Source organism: Scyliorhinus canicula, chromosome 15 (genome assembly GCF_902713615.1).
Source record: "Scyliorhinus canicula chromosome 15, sScyCan1.1, whole genome shotgun sequence".
Lineage (NCBI taxonomy): Eukaryota > Metazoa > Chordata > Chondrichthyes > Carcharhiniformes > Scyliorhinidae > Scyliorhinus > Scyliorhinus canicula.
This window is the reverse complement of record NC_052160.1, coordinates 23,352,406-23,374,612: the sequence shown is the minus strand read 5'-3', so window position 1 is coordinate 23,374,612 and position 22,207 is coordinate 23,352,406. Positions and strand designations below refer to the sequence as shown.

Genomic DNA, 22,207 nt, shown 5'->3' with positions numbered 1-22,207 from the left:
AATTACGATAACATTAGACAGGAATTAGAAGAATTTGGATTGGGCATCGGACATGTGGGAGTCTTTCAAGCGACAGTTGATTAGGATTAAGGAAAGTCACCTTCCTGAGAGAATGAAGGATAAGGATGGGAAGCTTAGGGAGCCTTGGATAACAAGGGATATTGTGAACCTCGTCAAAAAGAAAAAGGAGACTTTTTGGTATGGTCGAGAAGGGTGGGAACAGTCAAAACCCTTGAGGAGTACAAAGAAAGTAGGAAGTTACTGAAGCGGGAAATTAGGAGGTGTCATGAAATGTCCTTGGCAAGTAGGATTAAGTTGAATCCCAAAGCTTTTTATTCATATGTAAAAAGCAAGAGGGTGGCCAGGGAAAGGATTGGACCACTTAATCCCCCCCACTGTCCTTATGTGTTGAACCAGAGGAAATGGGCGAGATACTAAATGAGTACTTTGCACCAGTGTTCACCAAAGAAAGGGACTTTGTGGAAGATGATTCTTGGGCAGGGTGTGTGGACTGTCTGGATTATGTTAACATTGAAAAGGAGGAAGTATTGGGTCTTTTCAAAGATATTAAGGTAGATAAGTCTCCTGGGCCCGATGGGATTTATCCCAGAATACTGAGGGAAACAAGGGAGGAAATTGCTCAGGCCTTGACTGACATCTTTGTATCCTCAATGGTTACAGGCGAGATCCCAGTGGAGTTGAAAATAGCTAATGTGGTACCGCTGTTTAAGAAAGGTAGCAGGGATAATCCTGGAAGCTATAGGCCGGTAAGCCTTGCGTCTGTAGTAGGTAAATTATTGGAGAGAAATCTCAGGGACAGGATTTATATCCATTTGGAAACAAATGGACCTGTAAGCGATAGACAGCGTGGTTTTATGAAGGGGAGGTCGTGTCTCACTAACTTGAGGAGGTGACAAAGATGATTGATGAGGGGAGGGTGGTGGATATTGTTTACATGGACTTCAGTAAAGCCTTTGACAAGGTGTCTCATGGCAGACTGGTACAAAAGGGGAAGTCACATGGGATCAGAGGTGAGGTGGTAAGATGGATATGGAACTGGCTCGGTCACAGAAAGCAAAGGGTAGCAGTCGAAGGGTGTCCTGAATGGAAGGTTGTGACTAGTGGTGTTCCACAGGGATCTGTGCAGGAGCCTCTGTTGTTTGCAGTATACATAAATGATTTGGAGGAAAATGTTACCGATCTGGTCAGTAAGTTCGTGGATGACACCAAGGTTGGTGGAGTGGCAGATAGTGTTGAGAATTGTCAAAAGATACAGCTGGACATAGATAGGTTGGAAACTTGGGCAGAGAAATAGCAAATGGAATTTAATCCGGACAAATGTGAGATAATGCATTTTGGTAGGTCTAACATAGAAGGAAATATACCGTAAATGGCAAAAATACATGGTGTGCATGTCCACAGATCTTTGAAGGTGTCGACAGAAGTGGACAAGGCAGTCATGAAAGCATACGGAATGCTTGCCTTTATTGGACGGGGCATCGAGTATAAAAACTGGCATGTCATGCTGCAGTTGTGCAGAACCTTGGTAAGGCTGCACTTGGAATATTGCACACAGTTCTTGTTGCCACACTACCAGAAGGATGTTGCAGCTTTGGAGAGGGTGCAGAGGAGGTTTACCAGGATGTAGCCTGGTCTGGAGGGTGTTAGCTATGTGGAAAAGCTGAATAGACTCGGACTGTTTACATTAGAAAGCTGGAGGTTGAGGGGTGACCTGATAGAGGTCTACAAGATTATGAGGGACATGGATACAGTGGATGGGCAGGCACGGTTTCCCAGGGTGGAGGGGTCAGTCACCAGGGGGCATAGGTTTAAGGTATGTGGGGCAAAATTTAGAGGAGATGTGTGAGGCAGGTGTTTTATGCAGAGGGTGGTGAGTGCCTGGAACATGTTGCCAAGGGAGGTTGTGGAAGCAGATACAATAACGCTGTTCAGAAGGCATCTTGACAAACACATGGATAGGGTGGGTATAGAGGGATACGGCACAAGGAAGTGTTAAGGGTTTTGGCCAAGGTTGATATCATGACCAGTACAGGGCTGGAGGGCCTGTTCCTGTGCTGTATTGTTCTTTGTGCGCTGGAATCTATCAGCTTGGGTTTGGCTTAAACCTGATTTAAATTCTTTCAGCGGTGTTGCGAATTAGGTTGTGCCAAAGAAAAGTGAAGCCATGTTTTCTTTCACTTTAGGGTCTAATCATCCTGAAGCTTCTATTGAAACTGTACACGACTGATTTCCATAAAATAATGTTCAACAAAATATGCTCCTGTTAGCTTCAGTACGGCCACTGATGCTGGACAGGAAATTCTGGGCACAAGTCATCCAGGCTATTGACTGGTGGCCTGTTGCGGGCTGTGAGAAGCCGCCTCAGGACAGGCTCTGAAATGGTTGTGGGGGTTGCTGGTGGGGAATGGTGCAGGGCGCGGGTATGTGTGGAGGTGTTGGCAGGCTCTGGGCGGTAGACTACAGTGGGGGATGGGGACATGGTGTGGGGGTAGTGGACATGGGAATCGTGTCCGTGTATATGGGTGGGGTGGGGGGCGTGTGTATGGTGGAGGACCCCCCCCCCCCCCCCAATTCCACGCCTCTGCCTCGACACCCACCCACCTCCGTTTCTGTCTCCTGCTGCATTTCAGGGCCAGTTTAGCTGGATTTTCCATTCTTCCCTCTACCTGTGCTATTTTGCTCTAACTATTTAAATCTCCTCTGTGCCTCCGTCACATATTTTAATTTATTTCATCATTGCCTGATTGTGCTTTGCAGCGTTATCGGTTCTGTCATTTCATTGTCTCATGTCCACCTAAGTGCAGACATCTCTTTTTTTTTTTTCCCCTTGACTCCTCTTCCTGGCAGGTTTCATCATTTCAAATATTTGCAAATTGGAATAAGATGTCATTTATTTGTCTCATTTGCTTTTGAAACCCTAATTAAGACCTGTAATCGTGGAGTATTTATCTGTAGCATCCATCAGTTCTGAAGCAGGGCCATTAACGTTAACCCCACATTCCTTGCTTCCACAGAACCTGTGTGGCCTGCCGAGTGTTTGCAGCAGTCGCTGTTTTTATTTCAGCCCGCCTGCAGGATTCTGCTCTCCGCCTTCACACTCAGTCCCCACAACTGGCACTGAAACATAAGCTGGGGCAGTGACTCAAAAAGCACGGGGCAACCTTTTGAGACTGAGACCACACAGAATAAAATCATGTTGTTTTTAAAATAAAACAATTATCAATTAAATGGGTGATAAACTATTGATTTAATTTGAAAATAATACATGAGACACTGATTAAATGATCTATTCCAGTGATGTTGGTGGAAGGATAGGTATTGGCCGGGACATTGGGGGGGGGCGGACTCCTCATTGGGGGTGGGCGGGGGGGGACTCCTCTGCTCGTGATACATAGGAACAGGAGGAGGCCAATTAGTCCCTCGAGCCTGTCCTGCCATTGAATTACATCATAGCTGATCTTTATCTTCACTCTATTCATCTACCTTGGCTTCGAATCCCTTTATGCCTTTAACCATCATCTGTATTTTGTGTGAGAGAATTCCTGACTTCTGCCACTTCTACTTTGTGTGACGCGGTGAGCGTCCAATGTGGTCTGCCGCCCGGAGTGACCTGACTCTGATTTCGAGGTTTTGCCCTCGTGCCCGACACTGCTCCTGCCGGGAGCAAAAGGCTCTCTCTCCGCCCTCTCAGTTCCCTTTCAAAGTCTTGATCAAATCATCCTTAATCTTCTGTTTCCCAGGGAATACGAGTAGGCAATCTCTCCTCGTAGTCGAATCCTTGGAGTTCTGTCTGCAGTCTGAGTGCTGAATCAGAATCCATTTTTTGTTTTTGAAACAAGGTTTTGGGATCTTTGGGCGTCCGAAGGGGGGGGGGGGGGGGGGGGGGAGCCTCAGTTTAGCATCCTACCTGAATGATGGCACCTCTGGCACCGCAGAACTCCCTCAGCGCGAGCAATGGGTGTCTCTACCTTGATTTTACCCTCGGATGTCTGGAGTGCGACTTGAATCCACAACCACCTAACTCTGAGGCAAGGGTACTGCTTACTGAGTCACAGCTGGCACCCTGCACAGGTTCCAAAGAGCTGGGTTTATAATTGTGAAACGTGCATGAGGAATCTTAACCTATGGAAGTCCGTTGTTACTACTCTGATTTTGATCGGGAAAGTGTCTGGTTTACTTGGTAACTTGCTGCGATACAAAATCCTGCGAAAGTGTTTGGAGTGTTGAATATGTGAACATTTTCTCCAGTCAGTGACAAAAACAATTGGCAGTACAGAAAGCAAGTCCGTTTTGTGGTTGGTTTCTGAATTCATGGCGTTTTGTTTTAAATATTCTCCTTATGCCATCTTGTTGCAACGGGATGGGTTGGATCCATGTTGTGTGAGTCTCCTGCAGAATTGTCGATGAGTTGAGCTGCAATCATTAGCTCCACCGTCTTGCGGCCTGGGCCTCCGCTGTCTTGCGGCCTGGGCCTCCGCTGTCTTGCGGCCTGGGCCTCCGCTGTCTTGCGGCCTGGGCCTCCGCTGTCTTGCGGCCTGGGCCTCCGCTGTCTTGCGGCCTGGGCCTCCGCTGTCTTGCGGCCTGGGCCTCCGCTGTCTTGCGGCCTGGGCCTCCGCTGTCTTGCGGCCTGGGCCTCCGCTGTCTTGCGGCCTGGGCCTCCTCTGTCTTGCGGCCTGGGCCTCCGCTGTCTTGCGGCCTGGGCCTCCGCTGTCTTGCGGCCTGGGCCTCCGCTGTCTTGCGGCCTGGGCCTCCGCTGTCTTGCGGCCTGGGCCTCCGCTGTCTTGCGGCCTGGGCCTCCGCTGTCTTGCGGCCTGGGCCTCCGCTGTCTTGCGGCCTGGGCCTCCTCTGTCTTGCGGCCTGGGCCTCCTCTGTCTTGCGGCCTGGGCCTCCGCTGTCTTGCGGCCTGGGCCTCCGCTGTCTTGCGGCCTGGGCCTCCGCTGTCTTGCGGCCTGGGCCTCCGCTGTCTTGCGGCCTGGGCCTCCTCTGTCTTGCGGCCTGGGCCGCCTCTGTCTTGCGGCCTGGGCCTCCTCTGTCTTGCGGCCTGGGCCTCCACTGTCTTGCGGCCTGGGCCTCCACTGTCTTGCGGCCTGGGCCTCCACTGGCTTGCGGCCTGGGCCTCCACTGGCTTGCGGCCTGGGCCTCCACTGGCTTGCGGCCTGGGCCTCCACTGGCTTGCGGCCTGGGCCTCCACTGGCTTGCGGCCTGGGCCTCCACTGGCTTGCGGCCTGGGCCTCCACTGGCTTGCGGCCTGGGCCTCCACTGGCTTGCGGCCTGGGCCTCCACTGGCTTGCGGCCTGGGCCTCCACTGGCTTGCGGCCTGGGCCTCCCCTGGCATGCGGCCTGGGCCTCCCCTGGCTTGCGGCCTGGGCCTCCCCTGGCTTGCGGCCTGGGCCTCCCCTGGCTTGCGGCCTGGGCCTCCCCTGGCTTGCGGCCTGGGCCTCCCCTGCCTTGCGGCCTGGGCCTCCGCTGCCTTGCGGCCTGGGCCTCCGCTGCCTTGCGGCCTGGGCCTCCGCTGCCTTGCGGCCTGGGCCTCCGCTGCCTTGCGGCCTGGGCCTCCGCTGCCTTGCGGCCTGGGCCTCCGCTGCCTTGCGGCCTGGGCCTCCTCTGCCTTGCGGCCTGGGCCTCCGCTGCCTTGCGGCCTGGGCCTCCGCTGCCTTGCGGCCTGGGCCTCCGCTGCCTTGCGGCCTGGGCCTCCGCTGCCTTGCGGCCTGGGCCTCCACTGCCTTGCGGCCTGGGCCTCCACTGGCTTGCGGCCTGGGCCTCCACTGGCTTGCGGCCTGGGCCTCCACTGGCTTGCGGCCTGGGCCTCCCCTGGCTTGCGGCCTGGGCCTCCCCTGGCTTGCGGCCTGGGCCTCCCCTGGCTTGCGGCCTGGGCCTCCCCTGGCTTGCGGCCTGGGCCTCCCCTGGCTTGCGGCCTGGGCCTCCCCTGGCTTGCGGCCTGGGCCTCCCCTGGCTTGCGGCCTGGGCCTCCCCTGGCTTGCGGCCTGGGCCTCCCCTGGCTTGCGGCCTGGGCCTCCCCTGGCTTGCGGCCTGGGCCTCCCCTGGCTTGCGGCCTGGGCCTCCCCTGGCTTGCGGCCTGGGCCTCCCCTGGCTTGCGGCCTGGGCCTCCGCTGCCTTGCGGCCTGGGCCTCCGCTGCCTTGCGGCCTGGGCCTCCGCTGCCTTGCGGCCTGGGCCTCCGCTGCCTTGCGGCCTGGGCCTCCGCTGCCTTGCGGCCTGGGCCTCCGCTGCCTTGCGGCCTGGGCCTCCGCTGCCTTGCGGCCTGGGCCTCCGCTGCCTTGCGGCCTGGGCCTCCGCTGCCTTGCGGCCTGGGCCTCCGCTGCCTTGCGGCCTGGGCCTCCGCTGCCTTGCGGCCTGGGCCTCCGCTGCCTTGCGGCCTGGGCCTCCGCTGCCTTGCGGCCTGGGCCTCCGCTGGCTTTCTTCGCCCTTGTAAATCAGTTATAAGTCAGTAAAGTCGGTCCTTAAAAATTCACGTAGAGGCTTCTGTGCAGTGATTTATCAGATACTGGATCAGTTTTCCTGCAGCTTTGGCAATCTGGTCTTTGAAATTACTACTGGCTTCATTCACACAATAAAAGCAGAGGATGCTGGAAAACACTCAGCTGGTTAAGCAGCGTCTGCGGCGAGAAAGAAGATTAACGTTTCAGGTCAATGGCCTTTCATGTTTGAGATTTGAGGCAAATACAGGGTCGAGGGTCGGTGTGATTAAATGATGGAAGGGGTGAGAGTATGAGGTTTGTTATAGTTTGAAAGTAAGGGGGTCTAGTGAGTTGAACTTTTTCTGTTTTGTAACCCAAAGAAGTTTAACTTCTAACCCTGTAACTCCTATAAGCTGTTGCCACGATCACCCTGCCTGTTATTTTGAGCCATACTGGAGAGCCCTGGATTTGGACATGAAGAAGATGCATGGCAAAATTGTGACTTTCTGTTTCTAAGTCTTAATTAATGTCTGTACCTCACCCGTATATTCGTTATCTCATTGATGATTTTGGCAGACTAGTTCATTTGAGATGCCTGCAATTATAATTGCCACCGGGGGGGGTGAACATTATCGTGGCACACGGTCCTAATATTTAAAGACTTTGTTGTAGGTAGGAGGAGGAAATGTAAACGTCCTGACATTTACCCTGGGGAATGTGTGTAGTTTGCATGTGTGTTACTCAAATTCAAATATCTCGCCGTTTGCCAAGATATTTTTGTATGTGAAATTATACAATCTTACAGCGCAGAAGACGACCCTCCGGCCCGTCATGCTGGTGTCAGTTCTCTGAAAAAGTTATCCATCTGTCCCACTCCTCAGCTCTTGCCCCTCTGTCCTGCAACTTTTTCTCCTTTCTGCATATATCCCAATCCCTTTAGAAAGTTATGATTGAATCTGCTGCCACTACCCTGCCGAGCAGCGCATTCTCAACGTCGTGGCATGCTAGATCTTAAACAAAAAAGGCTATTTGGCCCGTTCAGTCCTCTGATTACTGTTGCTTCTGTGAATGGAAGTAGTTTCGCCATTATTAACCTCTCTCAATTTTAAACACCTCTCTTAACACCCCACTTAATATCTCTGTTCTAATGAGAACAATTCAACCTTCTCCAGTCTCCACAGAATTGAAGCCCCTCATCCCTGATATCATTCTAATACATCTCCCTCTGCACCCTCACCAAAGTTTTGCCACCCTGCCTAAAATTAGATACCACACTGCAGCTGAGGCCTAAGCAGTGATTTATAAAGATTTGGCGTAACCTTCTTGGTTATTGCACTTGCCACTATTTCTGAAGCCAAGAATGTTTTTGAACAGCCTATGGGATTGGAAATATGGAATTAATAAATTACTCTGCGATTCAGATTTGAAAATGGTGAAATGCGATAGATACTTCATTCAAGAGAAAACTGATGTTTTTTGACAATTAACAGAATGAATCAAAACAGAAGCAAAATGATGGAGACAAATCGCTAGAGCCCTGCCGAATATTTTAGAAGGTGGCTCTGCACGTGTGTGTGTGCGCGCGCTTGTGTGTGTGTGTGCGCGCTTGTGTGTGTGTGTGTGTGTGTGTGCGCGCGCTTGTGTGTGCGCGCGCTTGTGTGTGCGCGCGCTTGTGTGTGCGCGCGCTTGTGTGTGCGCGCGCTTGTGTGTGCGCGCGCTTGTGTGTGTGCGCGCGCTTGTGTGTGCGCGCGCGCTTGTGTGTGCGCGCGCGCTTGTGTGTGTGCGCGCGCTTGTGTGTGTGCGCGCGCTTGTGTGTGTGCGCGCGCTTGTGTGTGTGCGCGCGCTTGTGTGTGTGCGCGCGCTTGTGTGTGTGTGCGCGCTTGTGTGTGTGTGCGCGCTTGTGTGTGTGTGCGCGCTTGTGTGTGTGCATCTGTATGTGCGAATAAGTGAGGTGTGTGTGTCAGTGTGTGTGTGAGTGTCGGTGTGATTGTGAAGCTGCCTTCTGTTATGGGCGATGTTAGTAAAACTGATAAGATCTGATTGCTTCTGCCACACCATATAGCTGGAAACGAAGTCGACGGTGTTATTTTCAGTCCTAAGTGATCCCTGTTTTATTTTTTTATTGCAGCTGATGAAACCAAATTGAAAATGATGCAAGAAGTCAGTGAAAATTTTGAAGTAAGTTTTCATTGTTGGCCCTGTAAAGCATCCTGTCTGTGGTCCTTTTGAATTTAGGGTATGGTTTTTATGACCGTGTTTAAAAGACCTGGATAAGGTGAGGAAACAAACTGCGGTCGCCTAGTTACTTACAGCTCAGAGACTGACCGGTCAGTCAGAACTGGGCCAAGCCAGTCCCACCTCTCGTCGCCTAGCCCACTGGTGGGCAAACTGACCGGCCCCTCTGGGTTCTGAGTGTGGCCCACGAGACTGGACTGTTGCCCATCTGCAAGGTTGCCACATTCCGCTGATCTCCACCTGCGTAGTTTTACCTGCCGCTATGACTGAAGTGATACGCACGTAAAAACCAGGGCAAGCGAAGTGCTGTGTGTGCTGATTGCTCACAACATTGACTGTGAGAGCCGTGTGTCCCCTCTGCCGCAAAGTAAATATTTATTTTTACCATTTGAAGTTGACGATAGTTTTATTAATATAAAAATGATGTTAAGCATTTTCTATAACTCGTTATGAAACATTTGGCGTGTATTAAATGTATTCAATCTTATTCATGAGGCCACGGTTAGTGAGCGAGCCTGACCTTGTGGCCCACAGAGACGAAGGTGGGCCACTCACCAGCCTCAGTTGCCCTGTCACTGATCTAGCCCCATTAGTATCTCCTCCAATTCCTTACTCCCTTATGTTTTTCTAGTTTTCTGCTAAATTAATCCATGCAATTCACCTCTGTTCCTTCCTTTGACAGTGAGTCCCATATTCTGACCATTCACCGGGTAAATTTCCACTGAGTTTCTTTGTTGTATGGACACCACTGTGCACCATTCTGCAGGCGTTAACAAGAGTCAACTGTAAACCTGGGTTTCTGTTGCTCCTGTGAATTATATATTGTGAGAATAGAGTTTTGAATGGATTTTAAAAAGTATATTTTTATTAGTTTTCAATTGTATTTATAAGAAAAAAGAAAAGAGTAGAAAACACGGGAAACATATATAAAACCTGATGCATATTATCAGCACTCTGGGCGTAGCCCCCCACCCCCCCCCCAACCACCATCACGAACAGGTCCTCAAAGAGGCTGATGAATTCCCTCCATGTATTGTGGAAGCCTTTTCCCAGATCCCCTGATGGAGAATTTTATTTTTCCAATTTGAGGAATCCGCTAAATCGGACAGCCAGTCCACGTCCTCGGGTGGCGCTGCCCATCTCTGGCTGGTGATCAGGGAGGCAAAAGCTAGGGCGTCTGCCCCTCAGAGAGCTCTGGCTCTCTGGCTGTTCCGACACCGCCCTCCCCCGCCCCCGCCCAAATCACTATCCTCAGTGCCTTCCAGAATGTGGAGGGTGAGATGCCTCTATTCTGGTTGCAGGTTACATACCTGTCAATGGCTTGTGACATTTGTTCGCAGAACGCCTTGTCGGCTGGGGGTTTCTGGTTCCCCCCCCCCCCCCCGGTGGGGTCCACCATTCTTGTCTCATGGATGTGCCCCTGCATGCCAGGGTTTCCCTTTGTTCGTGGCCACCATCGCTTTCTTCTTTCCAGCCATCTGTGTGTGACCTTGTTGCTCGTTCTGGTGAGTGTGCTTTACACTCAATTGGCTCTGTTTTATTACTTAGCTCTAGAGTCGCCAGGTATCCTTAGGATACTACCACGAGGTTCAAGTTCAAGTTCAGATCAATGACTCAATACACCAATTAGTAAGGTTCAAAACAAGACACGTTTATTAATACACAGTTATTCGCTACTCATGCATATAGTACTAAAAGACTAAACTGTTCCTACCACTAATAGGCCAATACTTATCTGGATAAGGGAACCCGCCGGATCAGGGAACAATGGCCTCTGGCTCTGTACTGGATCTGCAGGCTTCCAGCTGGTATGGACTAAGGGGTCAGGAGTGTCTGTCTCGTAGCATGCGTTGCATGACACTTAACTTGGTGGTGCAGCAATCGGCCAGGCCTCTCCTTCTTACGGTCAAGTTCTTCGAGAGCTGCTAAGGTGTTCTGCTGGGAGGGCTGGCTAAGAGAGTGAACTGAACTTGGGACCTGTCTTTTATAGGTCCCAGGGGCTTTGCGCCCTTTTGGGCGGACCCCGAGCGTACTTTCAATCGATTGGATCCCATACCAATCGATCGGTTTGAATTCCCCAATACTGGGGCTGTTCCCTGATCGCTGGGCGTTCCTTGGGGCTCGTTAGCCTCTTTTGTCTTGGACTCCTGCTGGCGCCAAGGAGTCTGACTTGTTATTGAGTATCTCAAATGTAGCTAATTGTTCCCTGGGATCGCTCATCAATATGCAGATTACTGCTGGTTTCAGTGCTGTCTGCTTTCTGCAGACTGAATACACAAAGGAACTCTGCAAAACTGCTTGTTTTCGAATGCTGTCCATTTTTCCCTCCGTTCTTTGCGAATCTCCATTTTAAACTAGGGAAGTGGCCAACCCAGGTAGCTACAACCTGTTGTTGTCACCCCCACCCCTTCCCCTGACTCTTTCTCGCTCCCACCCCTCAAGTCCACCTGCCCTTGCAATTCCCTTTGCACATACCCCTATTGCTCCCCACTCGCACCCTGCTCCCCCTGAATTGCTATTTTACCCCACCCCTTCTGCCAGGTGCTCCCTCCCTTTTAGGAGATGCCCCCCCCCAATCTGTTTTCACTGGGGCCAGTGTGCTTTCTATTGCCATCCTCTTGGCCGATGTATGGTCCTCTTTTATCAAGTCACTGCATTTCTGGAGCTCTGTCGAGAGAAGCTCCATCAACAAGTGGGCTGGCGTATGTGTTGGCGAACCCGCTCGGTCCGCCATGCTCTGCTCTGTTTCTCCCCGCGTGCCCCCTCGTTCTGAGGTCAGAGATTTTTTTCCGACTTTTGCTGGGTTTTTTTCGGCTCCGTGGCTGGTTCAGCAGCATTCTGGTTGGTTGGGGGTGAGACTTGACGGAATTTCATGGTGTTTGTGTATCAGTTTGATGGGTTCGAAGGGCTTGGTAAAAAGCTAACACGAGAGGACCACCTTTCGTGCGACTGCTCAGCCCATGGCCACCAATAGAAGGTGAGTTTTGGGGGGTTATGGTTTCACAAGCAATTGATATTTTCACACGCAGTGTGATGTTTTATATTCAGCCAGGATTAAATTTAAACACGAGAACTGTGCAAGTGCTTTACCTGCAATTTAACTTTCTTTGTTTAAAGTAGCATGCTGGTTTATTTCCTTCAATAGAGTTGGTGAGGATTAGAATGCTGGACTCTTTGCGCTTAGGAGATGTGGTTTATTATTCTTGAGTTTTCCTTGTAGTTTATAAACAACATCTGTAATGTCGCTCATTTCTAGAACGTCACAACTTCACCACAGTACTCCACTTTCCTGGAACACATCATTCCTCGTTTTCTCACATTCCTACAGGATGGAGAAGTGCAGTTCCTTCAGGAAAAATCTGCCCAGGTATGTGGTGGCGGTGCCTTCCATTATTGCCTCTCCGACGACTGACTCATTTTGCTAAACAGGTTGAAGAATCGGAAGTGCTTTGTTCAACAGCCTTTATTATTCATTTATTTAATAAAGGGATAGCAAATCCCTGGTCACTGTAGCACTGTACACTCCAGCCCTTTAAGGCAAAAAAGAATGTTTTGTGTCAAGGTGATTCTCGGATAAATGAAAGTTTGCACAGTTCTCTTTAGTTTCAGCCAGAGTGTGCGCTAATGGTTTCTTTTGTATGGAAATTAATAAGCCTCCTCAACCAGGGAGAGCCATCTGTAGATGGGGTTTAATGAACTCTTAGCTCACCAATCTGCAGGGCAGCAAATGCTCATCTTTACAAATAGATTTTGACAGTAATTATTGGTATGTTTAATGAGCTTGTTTAGAATGTAAGCATCATTGCGCAGGGTTTGACCCAGCTCTCTGCTTTAGGTCCCAGTGAACAGTTGTAATGCACGACTGCACAAGTTGCATGCCAGCGTATAGGTTCAGGTTGGAGCAAGGATGTGACCGTTGCTTTGTGCTTTACTATGGTAACAAAACATTTGCAGTGATCTCTGCAAAGTGGATGACTGCATGAGCCACAAATTCCCCTCTCCGCCAGGAAATTTTCATTTTTTTTCTTCCTCTAGTTTTAACAGCTTCAAAAGTTAGTTGTTAGAGCTCGCAATTCTGTCAGCATATATTTTTTTTAAGTGTTGTATCCTAGTGACTTGCTCTACCCATAACTACCTTGGAGAGCCCATAGAACATACAGTGCAGAAGGAGGACATCCGGCCCATCGAGTCTGCACCGACCCACTTAAGCACTCACTTCCACCCTATCCCAATAACCCCTCCAAACCTTTTTTGGTCACCAAGGGCAATTTATCATGGTCAATCCACCTTACCTGCACGTCTCTGTTCCCCATCCGTTCATATATCTGTCTAGATGCATCTTAAATGATGCTATCGTGCCCGCCTCCACCACCTCCGCTGGCAAAGCATTCCAGGCACCCACCACCCTCTGCGTAAAAAACTTCCCACGCACATCTCCCTTAAACTTTTCCCCTCTCACGTTGAAATCGTGACCCCTTGCAATTGACACCCCCACTCTTGGAAAAAGCTTGTTGCTATCCACCCTGTCCATACCTCTCATAATTTTGTAGACCTCAATCAGGTCCCCCATCAACCTCCGTCTTTCCAACGAAAACAATCCTAATCTACTCAACCTTTCTTCATAGCTAGCACCCTCCATACCAGGCAACATCCTGGTGAACCTCCTCTGCACCCTCTCTAAAGCATCCACATCCTTCTGGTAATGTGGCGACCAGAACTGCACGCAGTATTCCAAATGTGGCCTAACCAAAGTCCGATACAACTGTAACATGACCTGCCGACTCTTGTACTCAATACCCCGTCCGATGAAAGCAAGCATGCTGTATGCCTTCTTGACCACTCTATCGACCTGCGTTGCCACCTTCAGGGTACAATGGACCTGAACTCCCAGATCTCTCTGTACATCAATTTTCCCCAGGACTCTTCCATTGACCATATAGTCTGCTCTTGAGTTAGATCTTCCAAAATGCATCACCTCGCATTTGCCTGGATTGAACTCCATCTGCCATTTCTCTGCCCAACTCTCCAATCTATCTATATTTTGCTGTATTCTCTGACAGTCCACCTCGCTATCTGCAACTCCACCAATCTTAGTATCATCTGCCAACTTGCTCATCAGACCACTTATACCTTCGTCCAGATCATTTGTGTATATCACAAACAACAGTGGTCTGAGCACGAATTCCTGTGGAACACCACTAGTCACCTTTCTCCATTTTGAGACACTCCCTTCCACCACTACTCTCTGTCTCCTGTTGCCCAGCCAGTTCTTTATCCATCTAGCTAGTACACCCTGAACTCCATACGACTTCACTTTTTCCATCAACCTGCCATGGGAAACTTTATCAAATGCTTTACTGAAGTCCATGTATATGACATCTACAGCCCTTCCCTCATCAATTAACTTTGTCACTTCCTCAAAGAATTCTATTAGGTTTGTAAGACATGACCTTCCCTGCACAAAACCATGATGCCTATCACTGATAAGTCTATTTTCTTCCAAATGTGAATAGATCCTGTCCCTCAGTATCTTCTCCAACAGTTTGCCTACCACTGACGTCAAGCTCACAGGTCTATAATTCCCTGGATTATCCCTGCTACCCTTCTTAAACAAGGGGGCCCCAGCTATTTCGAACCTCGCTTCCCTCAGTAACCTGGGATAGATCCCATTCGGTCCTGGGGACTTATCCACCTTAATGCCTTTTAGAATAACAAAACCTCCCCCTTTCTTATGCCGACATGACCTAGAGTATTTAAACATCCATCCCTAGCCTCAACATCCATCATGTCCCTCTCCTTGGTGAATAGTTATCGCAGAGAAACATTTTCTGCAACACTGACCAGGAAGCACAGGGCACACATCTAAGATTTTTGGCCAAAAAAGCATGGTGCCGGGAGTGGGGTAAAAAATCTTTGCGCAGTAAAATTATGATCTGGGGCGCACAGCAAGGGTGGTGGAAGCATGATTTTCAAAAGGGGATTGGATGCACACCTAAAGGGCAGATATTTGTGGGGAAAGAGCGGGTGAGTGTGACTAATTGGATAGCTCCTTCCAAAGAGGGTGCATGGGCAGGATGTTCCAAATGGTTGCCCCTGTGTTTTGACCACTGCCTTTGAGCTGTCGCACCTCGTCTTGTACAGTTGTCCAAATGATGGCGCAGTTAGTGCCAGGCTGCTTGGATTAGATCTGGAGCTTTTAGCATTTTAGTTGTTCCAGCAATTGATGCCCCGGTGTTGCTGCAGAATTTCACCATTTGCCCCTTGTAGTAACACTTGGTAAATTGTGCACACAGGAAACTTTGTTAATTTGCTCAATTTTTGGCTGTAAAATTACACATTGATTTATTTTAAGTTCAGTTTGTTTCTTGCTCAGTTTGTAGAAATGAAATGAAAATCGCTTATTGTCACAAGTAGGCTTCAAATGAAGTTACTGAAGTTGCTTTTAAGTTCTGTGCAGTTTTTTTTTGTTAATGTTTTACATGAGCTGTCCTCCTGACTTGTTTCAAATGGCCGACAGTCTGCATTTGCAGTCAAAAAAAAAAATCAGTGCACAATTTTGTAGGTTCCTCCTTGCCTGAATGGGTGCAGCTCCAATAACACTCGGGCCAGTTTAGCTCAGATGGCCGGACGGCTGGTTTGTGATGCGGAGCGACGCCAACAGCAGGGGCTCTAATCCCGTCCCGGCTGAGGTTATCCGTGAAGGCACCGCCTTCTGAACCTTGCCCCTCGTCTGAGGAGTAGAGACCCTCGGGTTCAATCACCACCAGTCAGCGCGCTCTCACAAAAGGCGGAGAGCAGCCTATGGGACTTTGGCAACTTTCATTTGTGTGCAGTAAAACCCAGTGTGCTTTGTTCTGTAGTGAAATCTTATTTTGCAAATTGTATATTTCCAGCAAGTTCGGAAGCTTGTCCTTGAAATCATCCACAGAATTCCAACAAATGAACATTTGCGTTCCCACACAAAAAATATTTTGTCTGTGATGTTCCGGTTTTTGGAGGTAAGTTACCCCGTTTTTTCCTCTGTTTTAACTTTATGCATTTTTAATCTCCTGGCAGTAGCTGAAAACTCTATTTCTAATCTCGCATGTAATTCTCTAATGTTTAGTCTTTGGAGCGCAATGTGTGATTTCAGTTCACAGCTGAATTCAATTCTCTGATTTAACGCAACATAAGTAGCTGGAGGAGGCTGGTCATCCCCTCCAGCTCGCTCTGCCAGTGACCGGTGATTTTTTTTTTAGAATTAGAACAGTACAGCACAGAACAGGCCCTTCGGCCCTCGATGTTGTGCCGAGCAATGATCACCCTACTCAAGCCCACGTATACCTATACCAGTAACCCAACAACCACCATTAACCTTATTTTTTAGGACACTAAGGGCAATTTAGCCTGGCCAATCCACCTAACCCGCACATCTTTGGACTGTGGGAGGAAACCGGAGCACCCGGAGGAAACCCACGCATACACGGGGAGGATGTGCAGACTCCACACAGACAGTGACCCAGCCGGGAATCGAACCTGGGACCCTGGAGCTGTGAAGCATTTATGCTAACCACCATGCTACCGTGCTGCCCATGATCTTAATGAACCATGAGACTCTGAGTGAGCTTGAAAAGAGTAGATGCTGCGAGGATATTTCTCCTGGATCCCGGGGACACTGTTTCAAAATAAGGGGAAGGGAGGTGGAGCTGAGGAAGAATTTCTTCTCTCAGAGCGACTGTCATTGATGGAACTATGTTCCGTAGAAAGCAGTGGAGACCAGGTCATTGAATATATTCAAAGCTTGAGTCGGACAGATTATTTTGGACAGATTATTGATCTGCAAGGGTGTCGAGGGTCATGTGGGTGGCGAGGGAGAAGAGATCAGGCAGTAAAGTGGAATTAAAACCTCAATCAGATTAGCCACAATCTTAATAAATAGTGGAGCAGGATTGAGCAGCTGAATGATCTTTACCACTATTTCTTAGGTTCTTATGATCCACTTCAACTTCCCCTGCCTGCACCATTCTTGTATCAATTCCCAATACCCCTTGGTGCCTAAAAATAATCTATTAACCCCAGTTTTGACTATACACAGCCACTGAGCATTTACAGATCTCTGAGGTGGGGAGTTCGCAACCCTTTAAGTGAAATTATTTTCTCCTCCTGTCAGTCTTAAATGGTCAGCCCCTTCACCTGAGACTGTGAAGTTCTAGATGTGGGGGGGGGAGGGGGAGGAGTTGTTCTACCAAAATCCATCTCGGCAGACCCCTTAAGAATTTTATATGTTTCAATTACACTACCTCTTGTTCCTCTCAGTTCTAGGGACTATAGGCCCAGGTTCCTCGGTCTAATAGAGGGAATTGACAGGGTGGATAGGGACTGACTCTTCTTTCACGTAGGGGGGTGTTTGAAACAAAGGAGCTTTCACTTTTGTCTTCAAATTTGAGTTCAGTCAATAGCAAAGCACCTCAATAGAAATGTTTGAAAATTCCGGAACATCGCCTCAGAAAGCCATGGATTCCAAGTTAAGTAAAAGAAAGAAGTTTCGTTGATATAGCGCCTTTCATTAGCTCAGGACATCGCAAAGAGCTTTTTTATGCCTGTGAAGTACTCTCTCCAAGTATGGCCACTGTTGTAATGTAGGAAATACAGCAGCCCTTTCACACACAGCACGCTCCCACAAACTGCAGCGTGACCATATCCGTTTTTTATGATGTTGTTTGGGGGATAAATATTGGACAGGACACTAGCGATGGCTTCCCTGCTCTTCAGGTTAGGGCCATGGCATCAAATGGTTTGATGTTTCGTCTGAATGCTGGCACCTCAGACAGCACAGCACTCCCTCAGTGCTTTTTATTACCATCGGATATGTTAAAGCGCTTTCTGACCAGTGAAGTACAAGTAGCATTGTCGCTATTGTAATGCAGGAAATATGGCAGCCAATTTGCACAGAGCAAGCTCCCACAAACGCAGTGTTGATAATGGCCAGATAATCTGTTCTTTTATGATATTGATTGAGGAATAAATATTGCCTAAAATACTGGGAATAACTGATCTTTGGATAATGTCATGGATTTGTTTATGCCCACAGACAACAGACAGGGCTTTGTTTTCCTGTTTTCTCTGAAAGATGGTAACTCTGACAAGGCAGCACTTCCTCAGTACTGCACTGGGAGTGTCACCCTTGATTTTTATGCTCATATTCTAGACTGGGACTTTAATCCAGAATCTTCTGATTTAGAGGCCAGGGTTTTACTAAATTGAGGTGCTTTAATGTAAGCTGGATGGGCAATAAGGGTACAAGTAAGGACAAGAGCACCAGATGAGGACAGAACTGCCTTAACGGGAATGGCACTGCATGCCTGTATGTTTGAATGGGCTTCCTCTGTTCCCGTCATCCACCTACAGTCATGGTTTACCACACATTCAGGCCCAAATATTGTGGGCATTTTGATATTCACCAGGTAGGTGTGCACACACTGTCATTCAGCTGGCAGGTATGCGACACATCCCCTTAAGATGAAAAAGACAGGAGCTGAGTGTATTTGGAAGTAAATTGAGCAATTGAATAGCTCGGATAGAACCTCACATTGTGGAGCATTCTTGCAAGGAATCATATCTTCACCTGAGATTTGGGTCCCCTTAAATCCAGATCTGAAAGTTGACCCGTAACTATTGGACTTAATTTATTTAGTTGTGTTTTATTTTGTATGAAAATGAAGAGAAATAAGATTCTGAAACTATTAAAATCACTGTTAATGGGCAAATGCTTAATGTGATGTTACACTTCTACCATTTTGCTGCTTTAGGTTGAAAATGAAGAGAATGTACTTATTTGTCTCCGAATCATCATTGAATTGCACAAGCAATTCAGACCACCAATCACACAGGAAGTAAGTACTCTTGCTTGAAAGACCAGGCGTTTTAAAAAGTATAGAAAGTCATCAGTTTGTGTGGTTTATTGTACTGAGCTGCCTTTAAGTTCAAATGAGAATCTCTAGACAATTGTCTGGAATGCTTGTTAAAATGAATCTTTTTTAAAAAGTCTAATGACATTGAGAAGCTACTGGTTCAGTCTGAATTCTGTAATGACCCTGTATAATGAAAACAGGCTATAAAAGTGTGCATTATTTTGCTAACGCAGTGTTGTTTTTGTTGCAGATTCACCACTTCCTTGATTTTGTGAAGCAGATTTATAATGACCTACCGAAAGTTGTGGTACGTATCGTGCTGTGGATCATTCTTTCGAATCTCTGGGTTGGGGGAAAATAAAAATCATTTTTTTTTTTTGGTTCCTCCTGTCCCTAGACACGATACTTTGAGAAGCCCCAAGCGATCGCTGATAACACTGTTCCTTCCCCAGAGATGGTGGGAATGATCACTCAGGTCGTAGTCAAGACCAATCCTGAGCGAGAGGACAGCGAATCAAGGACGGTAAGTCGGCCTGTTGAAAGTTCATGAGTCCATCTGGTTTTGGCAACTGGGCTTGCATCAAATGCAGACACACCGGTTGAAGCATTCCATTCCGCTGGGCATAAAGATCCTGTGTGAAAATAACTATTGCAGTCTTAACCCGTGTTTAGAAAGCAAAGTAATGTTCAGGTAAATCTGCATTTAAAGAAAAATCCGATACTTAAAAACAAAAATAGTTTTTTTGCATGAATTTGGAATACATTTTTAATACAATGAATCTGTTTGCTTACATACTTCGAAATGTAGCTTTTTTTTTAAAGAAGCTGGTTACTTTTAGTAGGCTTTGGTGACCCTTCCAAAACAGTACTTGTAGGGAATACTTTCTAAATTAGTAAATCATTGTTGCAATTGCCTATATTAATGAAAGACCTTGAGTATGTTTAAAATACTTGTATCTTTCAGCATACCATAATTCCTCGAGGCTCTCTCTCATTGAAGGTTTTGGCCGAACTTCCGATCATTGTCGTTCTCATGTATCAGGTAGTTATTACATTTGTTGTTACCATAGAGTGGCAATGCACTTTTGTTTCTAGATGTTTGGGATATTGCACCAGTTGGGTTCTACCTATAGATTTATTCAACTCTGCATCCAGATACCATTGGGTTTTCTGGTGGCAATGGGTAGTTCTGTTCTTTAAAAAAAAAAAAATTATATTCTGATGCACCGTTTTCTCTTTCCCCATCCTTCTCTAGTCCATACAGCCCCCTTCCAGCTGAATGCTTGCGCGTAGTGTTTGCCAATGTCCTGGCTGGCTTCTCGAAGCATGCAGGATTAGCCCACACCCTGTATTAGCCCATCATTTTCCTTCTCCTTTCTAGTGGGTAAACTGTTGAAATGTTTTTGTTCAATTAGTCAGTGATCCAAGAGGTGAATTCCTGAATTGGTTTGAAACCTGGGATCATTGATGTTCCATGAGGGTGGATCTGATCTGGACGGTGGCTGTTTTTTATCTGGCCACAAGAGTGTTTAAACCTTTTTCCCCACACTAGTGGACAACACTGTTGGCCCTGGCTCCAGCCTCTAACTGCTCACCTTCAATTTGTCAAATGTAAATGGCTGAATAAAGTCACATGGAATCATAGAATCCCTACAATGCAGAAGGAGCCCATTTGCTCCATCGAGCCTGCACCGACCCTCCGAAAGAGCACCCCACCTGATCCACGGCCCGTCCTATTCCCGTAACCCCATCTAAATTTTTGAGCACGATGGGGCAATTTTGGCATGGCCGATCTATCTAATCTGCATATCTTTGGACTGTGGGAAGGAACCGGAACACCTGGAGGAAATCCACGAAGACACCGGGAGAATGTACAAAGTCCACGCAGTCACCCACCCGAGGTTGGAATCGAACCCGGGTCCCTGGCGCTGTGAGGTAGCAGTGCTAATTACTGTGCCAGTGTGCAGCTGGGGTGATGCTGTTCTCTGCATACAGGAAATCACTGCCCATGTGGATGACATCCTAGTGCTGTATTATTGACGGACTCCATTTTCTGTGGCAATCTCAAAGAATCCAGCAACCTTTTCAAGGAGCTAGTCTTGGTTTGCTCATGGGGGAGGTGGTGCCGAATGTGGAACTCTTGTGGAGTTGATAGGAAATTGTGCGCAGGGTGATTTTATTTCTAAATAAATTCGCGAGGGGTGGTTGCATACAGGGGGAGGTACCTTGATTTCAACCCATTATCTTTTCCAGTGGTAGAGCCACAGGTTAACAACCACTCTTGGTATTCCGCCCATTCCTTCCAGGAATACATTTTTAACATGTATTATTCATCCTTGAGGTGCGAGTGTTGTGTTGGCAAGACCAGTACCTATTTCCCATCACTAATTGTCCTTGAGTAGTCAGTTGTGAGCCATGATGCTGAAGGGATGGAGCACGGGGCGGATGTCCAGTTGCTGTGTTGTGACCCAGCGTTGCTGATGGGTTTGCTCCTGATGGCAAATTAACTAAAATTCACCAGCGAACCTTTGCGAGAGTAGCTCACCTTTTATCCCTCTACCAAGAGCTGACTTTGACCATTTCAAAGTTGTGACTCAGGCTGAGAGTTGGATTCCTCTAAGGTGGTACTTGGGTTCCTATCCTGGGTGGTGGGGCTAAGACTGTGAATGCTGGGCATGGGGAATCCCATTTGTGAAGCTGCCTTTCAATGGGCCTGGTCACGTCCATGAGAGGACAAAGTGAAATTGTCAAATGATGATACTAATGTCAGGTCCTGGTGTTAGTCTAAATAAATCCGCAAATATCTTTGTTTCATTTCAGCTGTACAAGCAGAGCATACACAATGTTGTGTCTGATTTTGTGCCTCTGATTATGAGCACGATCATGCTGCAGATTACACCTCAAGCAAGGTAAGCATTATTCCTCCGGGGGGTGCTGTAGACTGCAAACAGTGACTGCCTTGGTGCAAGTTTTTATTTGCTATCCAACCATTTGCTTAATATAATCTGAAACAAAAAACCTAATGATAAGAGTGAGGAGTCTCTGAATTCTGAATATAATCTCTGGGGCGATTTGACCGACGAGCAATGTTGTTCTTTCATCAGAAAACCTTCCAACTGCCAGTTTGCAGTGTTGGATACTTTATGGTTTGATAAATTATGATGGTCATAATGTCCTGTTGGCTTGCATACTGGTTCAGAAGAACTCGCTACCTGCCAGTGGACACTGGGAAGAGTTCCTCTAGTTAAACTAATCGTGTCTTTATCTCAGAAGGTGTGAATGTGTAAAATACTCGGAACGTCAGCTGCTTTGGAGGTCCGTTGATCAGAAACCCGGACATTTTCTCTTCTAGTTCTCCCACTAGCCTTGATCTTTTGGATGGCACATTATCACACTGGTTAGCGCTCCTCTTCACAGCGGCAGGGTCCCAGGTTCGATTCCCGGCCTGGGTCACTGTCTGTGTGGAGTCTGCACGTTCTCCCTGTGTCTGTGCGCTCTGGTTTCCTCTAACAAGTCCCGAAAGACGTGCTGTTAGGTGAATTGGACATTCTGAATTCTCCCTCTGTGTACCCGAACAGGTGCCGCAATGTGGCGACGAGGGGCTTTTCACAGTAACTTCATTGTCGGGTTAATGGACTTGGCTA

The 22,207-nt window shown here is 48.1% G+C and overlaps 1 protein-coding gene across 1 annotated transcript in view; it reads left to right on the top strand.

Annotated features, from left to right (window-relative positions):
• Positions 1-22,207, top strand: part of LOC119979047 (transformation/transcription domain-associated protein) — a 213,511-nt gene that overhangs the window by 1,461 nt on the left and 189,843 nt on the right. Inside the window, 8 exon segments of the mRNA XM_038821026.1 lie at positions 8,567-8,616; positions 11,930-12,040; positions 15,567-15,671; positions 18,462-18,545; positions 18,814-18,870; positions 18,961-19,086; positions 19,528-19,605; positions 21,384-21,472. Coding sequence (XP_038676954.1) covers positions 8,567-8,616; positions 11,930-12,040; positions 15,567-15,671; positions 18,462-18,545; positions 18,814-18,870; positions 18,961-19,086; positions 19,528-19,605; positions 21,384-21,472 — 700 coding nt within the window.